Source organism: Olea europaea, chromosome 3 (assembly GCF_002742605.1).
Source record: "Olea europaea var. sylvestris chromosome 3, O_europaea_v1, whole genome shotgun sequence".
Taxonomy (NCBI): domain Eukaryota; kingdom Viridiplantae; phylum Streptophyta; class Magnoliopsida; order Lamiales; family Oleaceae; genus Olea; species Olea europaea.
This window is the reverse complement of record NC_036239.1, coordinates 17,693,303-17,700,662: the sequence shown is the minus strand read 5'-3', so window position 1 is coordinate 17,700,662 and position 7,360 is coordinate 17,693,303. Positions and strand designations below refer to the sequence as shown.

At 30.6% G+C, this 7,360-nt stretch overlaps 1 protein-coding gene across 1 annotated transcript; it reads left to right on the top strand.

The window, feature by feature from the left end:
- The first annotated feature begins 1,392 nt into the window (after positions 1-1,392).
- LOC111387945 (caffeoyl-CoA O-methyltransferase-like) lies at positions 1,393-3,829 on the top strand. Its single transcript, XM_023012582.1, has 5 exons — positions 1,393-1,513; positions 1,604-1,683; positions 1,987-2,131; positions 2,285-2,416; positions 3,160-3,829. Exons 1-5 carry the CDS (start codon positions 1,433-1,435, stop codon positions 3,451-3,453), a joined length of 732 nt encoding a protein of 243 aa, XP_022868350.1. The 5' UTR covers positions 1,393-1,432; the 3' UTR covers positions 3,454-3,829.
- The last annotated feature ends 3,531 nt before the right edge of the window (positions 3,830-7,360 follow it).

Sequence of the window (7,360 nt, the reverse complement as noted above, 5' to 3'; positions counted from 1 at the left end):
CAAATTGTATAGGATTACGACCTTAATATATTTAATTAATAAAATATATGTTTAATTAATTAGTTTATAAATAATATTTAAAAAAAAATCTGATTTTGAAATTTTTAAACTTTGTTTCTTAGTTTTGAGATGTATCATATTTAATCTCTTATATATGAATTTTTCCCTTAACAAACTCTGGTGTCAATGATGATATCCATAATTATAGGCCAAAATTTTTAGGTTTTTACCATCTTTATTCTCAAAATATTTTTTCTGATTTTTTTAATTGTTAGAGGTGAGGCCTTATAGATACATGCGGAGTCATGTAAGTCTAGATTTCATTATTATTAATGCGGGCATTAGTATTTTTTTTTTTTAAAGGAAAATGAGGAATGAAAAGTTTGGCTCATATTTATTATTGTTATAAATACTGAAACCTCTTTTCATTTATGTATTTTGAGAGATGAATAAGTATTACACACTTAGTAACTACTCAATTCTATTTAATTATTATTTAAATTGTTTATAAGCATTTTCAAACATTAACTAATATTTTAATTGTATGTCATTAAATGATAAGTTCACTTAAATGCAATGTCACATGATTTATTTAATTAACTTTATGCCCTTGTTTGAGCCATATTATTTTAGAAAAATGCATTTTTTGAATAGTGTATTGATGATAAATGTGCGTTTAAAAAATAGAAAAAATTTTGAATTTGCGTATGATATTATTTTCTTGAAGAATGTAATTAAAATCATATCAAATCATTATTTAAGAATGTATTTTTTCAAATAATATGAATCAAATATGTATCAACTAAATTAGGGCTATATTAATATTGATATTAAAGAACATTATTTATTTATTTATTATTTGTTTATGTTAGGGAAACTCACAGTCGCGATCATTACTCTTCGAATGCACACTAGATAAATCATCGTGCTGACGCATTAAAAAACATTATTTTATTCTAATCAATGGACTTTCAGTTCCTGCCACATTCTCTGACTTAGAAATCCTATCTCTGCAATTTCACCAAGCTTTCACCAAACTCAATTACCACGTGGCCATTTTGCATTTGTTAATAACCTCTATCCTACCATCACACATGTAACGAATTGACCATACGCAACATTTAAAGTGCATCCAAGCCGTAAAATTTAATCATCCTGGCGTCATAAAAAAGAACAGTAGTTGGCCGAATTCAAGGACCCACCTAACTACTTTTGTGGACCCTCACTGACCCGGTCTGCGGAATTTCACCAACCCCCGACCGGCTTGGCAGGCGGTCCAATTCCATCCACCCCATTAAAGGAAAACGCCACAAGTCCGAACCGGCTCCTAAATCCCATCTATATATAACCATTCATTTCCCCCCTTTCCATCTCAGGGACAACCACCACCACCAGCAGAAAATTTGAAAAACATAAGAAATTATTTAAGAAAATGTCAGTGGAAACCGGTGATCAGGGTAGACATCAAGAGGTTGGCCACAAGAGCCTTCTGCAGAGTGATGCTCTTTACCAGGTACTATAGGCTTTAAAAAATAAATAAATTCTTGTTCAATCCGAATTTTGCGTGTGGGTGTATTTGATTGGTGTTTGTGTGTTATTGTAGTATATTCTTGAAACTAGTGTCTACCCAAGAGAGCCAGAGGCCATGAAAGAACTCAGAGAATTGACTGCCAAGCATCCCTGGTGAGTTTCATCATTCTAGTCTGTCTATCCATTTCGGTTCGATCATCTCCTGCCTCTAGTGGGCAAGATAAAACTTTCTCACCGTCGACGTAGTAAAAAAACTTTAGTTCTGGTTTTTTGAAATGATCATAAATTTAGAAAACCATAACTAATGTTCTTTTGTCACGTCAGAGATCGAAAGTTTTTATCCAACTGTAGGAGATCAATTCTAAAGTTTTGATCCTGCGCACGGGGCAGAAGATCAATTCTATTAATTCAATACGTCATCGTTGGTTTATTGTTTGTGATTTGATTGTTATGTAGGAATATTATGACCTCCTCGGCTGATGAAGGGCAGTTCTTGAACATGCTATTGAAATTGATCAATGCCAAAAACACAATGGAAATTGGTGTTTACACTGGCTACTCTCTCCTGGCCACTGCCCTGGCACTTCCAGAGGATGGGAAGGTATCCAAATTTCCAGAACCTGGTTTAGAATTTTCATTCGAATGATTTCGATTATTCGATTCATTAACATATGAAAAGGGGGAAATAAGGCATTGAAATTGAAATTGAATTGAATTGAATATTTGATTTTGTGGGTTGGTTTCAATTGTGCAGATATTGGCAATGGATATTAACAGAGACAATTATGAATTGGGTTTGCACATAATTGAAAAGGCTGGAGTTGCCCACAAAATTGACTTCAAAGAAGGCCCTGCTTTGCCTGTTCTTGATCAGATGATTGAAGATGTGAGTCTCACCAACCCGCCCACCCACACACCCACTAAATTATTTTTCCTTATCTTTCTTTAACAAGACTATAAATACCATGTAAAAATTATACTGAGCCCCAATTTAGTAGAAATCAAATTTCAGATTTTAATCTAAATCAAAGTTAATAATTAATTTTAATTACATATTTTATGTGATACACGATTTTTTAACCACACATTTCATCAGTTTTTATCAAAATCTCCTAAAAATTTTATTTTAATTCCCACGAGATGGGGATCAATCTTATTTTTTGAATTAAAGAGAAATGGATATTAGTATTTTAACAATTGACGTAAATTTTATAATGCTTATGTTTGGTTTAATTTAAAAAATAATAAAATTTTAAATCAAAGTCAATAATTAATCTTAATTACACATTTTTATAGATGATAGAATCCACAATTTTTCAATTATACATTTATTGACTTTTATCAAAATATACTCAAAATTTGATTTTTAACTAAATCAAACAGAGACTTTATAAACTTAGTCCATTTTTGGTTTATATAAAAAGTTGATAAAATTTTAAATCAAAATAAATAATTAATTTCAACTACATATTTGATGAGAGTTATAATTTTTCAATCGCACATTTCGTAACTTTTATTAAAATCTTATAAAAATTGAATTCTAGTAAAAACAAACAAGGACTTAATACATGGACTATAAATAATGCACTCTTTTTTGAAATCGAATTTTTCTAAATATGCAAATTGCAGGCGAAGTATCATGGAACATTCGATTTTATATTTGTGGATGCTGACAAGGACAATTATATCAACTACCACAAGCGATTAATTGATTTGGTCAAAGTTGGGGGAGTGATTGGGTACGACAATACCTTGTGGAACGGGTCTGTAGTGGCCCCACCTGATGCACCAATGAGAAAGTATGTCAGGTATTACAGGGATTTTGTGTTGGAGCTTAACAAGGCTTTGGCTGCTGATCCAAGGATTGAGATCTGCATGCTACCAGTGGGTGATGGAATTACCCTGTGCCGCCGTCTTAGCTGAGCACTTCTTGAAAATTATTAATATTATCTTCTTTTTGCTTTTAACTTGTAATTGTAATTGTAATTGTATTTTAATATGGAGAGCAAACAAATCCCAAAAAGACAATAGTATTTCTCTCCACTTCTCTTTCGCTTCGCTTGGAACGAGCTACACGACCTGTACGGATGACTGTGGGGATGACCGCGCACACTCATATATGGAGGTCGGTATTTTTTTTTAATCACTTGGGACTCACCTCGACATGTGAGAGTGCAGTCACCCACTGTGTCGATCATGATGTTCGTTTGGCATTTTTCCGTTTCGAATTCAATTTTGAGTGTTTTCTTGTCCCACCAACTTTCCCACCATTTACTGAAAAAATATAATTCAAAAGTAAGCTATGGATTTGATTTGATGATGACTTGCAACCATCCAAGTTTATAAAATTATATCGTAAATATAAATATTTTATTCTCAATAAACACGTGAGAAAATAGAGTAGAGTTGTTAATGATCCAATAATTATCTTTATTTTATCTTCAATCACGATATATGGAAGATGTGATGTGATATGATTTTGAATTCATTAGGAGTAGACTCGGGCCCTTGGCTACAAATGTTAGACGAATATTTGAATGATCAGTACAAACATAAAATCAAACAAGTAATTTAGTTCTTTCCTATCATTCAATGGTTAGATAAATTGCAGAAATTTTTCATATAAGAATGTAATGAAGAAACCAAATTACAGTTGAACTCAAAAAATACAGAAGTAGATATTGGGTTTCCAAGCTAGCATGATCAATTGAGATTCAGATTCAACACGGACACACACACAAAAAAAAATAATAAATAAATAAATAAATAATAAAGACTTAAAATAAAAGGAAATTAAAATGATCTTTTTAGTATTCTTTCATAAATTACTTTTTAACACCTCTTTCCTATGTTTCACTATTTAAATAGACTCCTACCTATTGTGCAGGCAATAGAAACTAAAACCTACTTGTTTGATAATCATTATTTGAAAATTTTTTTTTTTCCATGTACTTATTTTCAATTACACATTCTTACAATAAAAATATTTTGCACGTAAATTCAAAATTTTTCCTACTTTTAATCACATGTTTTTTTAAAAATCACTATTCAAAATATTATTTTTTCCAAATACCTGAACTTTGAACGGGGGCTTAATATTTATTTATAGGGCTTTTTGACACATTTTGTGAGTTTAGTAGGTAACAAGGGATTGCATATTTGCATATGTTTAAATATACCTTATGCAAATATAGTCTTTACTTGGTTTGGATTAAAATTCAATTAAAGTCAACGATTAATTTTACTCATACACAAATTTCATTAATTTTTATCAAAATTTACTAAACATTTTATTTTAATCTATGTCAAATGGGGAGTTAATCTTGGTTTCAATTAACCAAGCCTCCCAATAAGTGTGTATGTTACAGGAAATGTTTGCCAGTCAACCATCCTTTCGAATAATCTCTGAACCATATTCTAGTTGCGGCTAACTATTATGCTTCTGTTTAGCTAAATTTATAAATAATTGTAAATTGTTAAATTTCATTTTCAATCACATATTTCAGCGGATTCATTAGTAACATTCACTTATTCATCAATTCTTTTTATTTAATTATAAATCTATTTATAAATACTTCCAAACAAAATTTAGGGAAATTTATAAAATACACGTGTTAGAAACAATGAAAAAAATATCGAATAATTTCGATATCGATTTGTTGTGAAAATAGATGAGAAAATAATGACACAATATGAAATAATTGATCACAAACTCAAGAATAAAATAATTAACAGATGAATTGAGATTTCACTAAAATATAGAGAAAAATTTGCATGATTTTGTGTTTTGATTTGTCTAAGTTGTAATGAGATTAAACAACCTAACTAAATTGTAGAATAGAACCAAACATATATAGGGGACAATGTAAACCCTAAAAATAAAGTTGTAGATGGAATGAGATGCCCATATCTTGTCCTCTTCATGTCCAACACAAATTTCAACTCCCAATTGAGCTTTTAAATATAATTTCAATTAGAATTTATCAAATAAATTTCAAATAAGATTCCAAATAGCATTCAAAATGGTTTTTTCTTGAGTCGGGTTTTTATAGGAATTCCCAATTATCTTTCAAATTGAATTCGGGTTACCCTCAATTTCTATCAAACTCCACTTTGATACGAGTTCCACTATAATGAGTAAATTTCAAAAATCCTCCACCTAAAGATGAACTCCACTGCAAGGAATGGACTTCAACTTTTCAACAAAAAATGCAACGAAACTTCTCCATCAAAAATCTCCAACTTGAAAATATTATTCACCTCTGCCACAAAACCTAAATGGGTTCAAACTCAAAAACTTGAGTAATCAAAATTTTCAAGAATACTCTTGAACATCAAAGTTGTTCGAATCACGAGCAACAAAATCAACCGTGATTGACAATCATCATAAAGGGCTTAAACAAGCTTTGTAATCGAATCACCACGAAATGCTTTAACTAAAGGATCTTTGCTAGAATCATCACCTTCTGCCACAAAAGAATCAGAATTAACTAAATCAATATCTTTGTATTTATATGGAGGCATATTCTCAAAAACGGGTTTGTTTCTAAAAATTGCATACAATGACATCGCTGATAACAATGGTAAAGTAGAATTATCAATAACTTTCGAATTTGACTTAAACGTATTCATCAAAGTAGACCCTAAACAAAACTCCAACGGTCTTGAACCAAACTCACGATTTACCTGAGCCCTTAAACTATACAGAACTATCAAAGATTCTATAGAACCTTGCAAGACATATAATTGAGACTTTTTCTTTCCCTACAACACAATGTGGACACCTTTAAGAACCTTCAAAGTTCTACATTCATTAATGAATTTGTACTCTTTCAAGTCAAAAGTACTTAAAGAGATAATATTTTTCTTCAAATTAAAAACATGTCTGTATCAAGTGTTCTAACACTTCCATTAATCAACTTAATTCTGACGCTTATGTACCAACTACCCAACAAGGTATATTATTATGGGTCATAATAATACCTTTGAAAACTTCTTCATATGTTGTAAACGAATCCTGATTAGAATATTTATGAAAAGTGAAAGACTTATTAAGAATCAAATCATTTTCAGATTGGAATTGTCGTTAGAAATCACCAAAAGATCTCCATCATTGTGAAAGGTTTTCCCAACACTGGCTTCACCTGAAGTATCTAATTGCTTTCTCTTCTGATTAGCAGCAGCTAAATTTTCTTTATTCTACAACTTATAACAATCATTAACCAAGTGCTCCTTCTTCTTACAATAATTACAGATTGTATTTGTGAAGTTGGAATTTAATTTGCCCCTTTTAGAACCACAATAAACAATAAGGCCATGTCCATGAGCATCAGTTTAAACGAGATGCTTCATCTTCTTCGTTGAATAAAGATTAATGGCGAGAGTTTCACAACTATATAGGATTGTGTCTCTAAACGACATATATAAAGCGGGCAACGAATACAACAAAAATAAATTCAAATCTTCTTCACCATATTTAACCACCAAGGTTTCAAGATCAACAACGGTTTCCTTAAACACGGCTAGGTTATTTTCATAAAATATACCTTCTATCATACAATGAGAATAAAGGCGTTACTTCCAGTGCAATTTTCCAATAAGAATTTTCGTCATTCGAATAATTTTGATACCAATTTGTTGTATTAATAGGCAAGAAAATAATATGACACAATATGAAATAATTGATAAAAAAAAACTCAAGAATAAAATAATTGGTAGGGAAATGGAAATTTCTCTAGAATATAGAGAAAAAATTACGACAATTTTGTGTTTTAATTTGTCTAACTTGTAATGAGATTAAATAACATAACTAAATTGTAGAGAATAATCA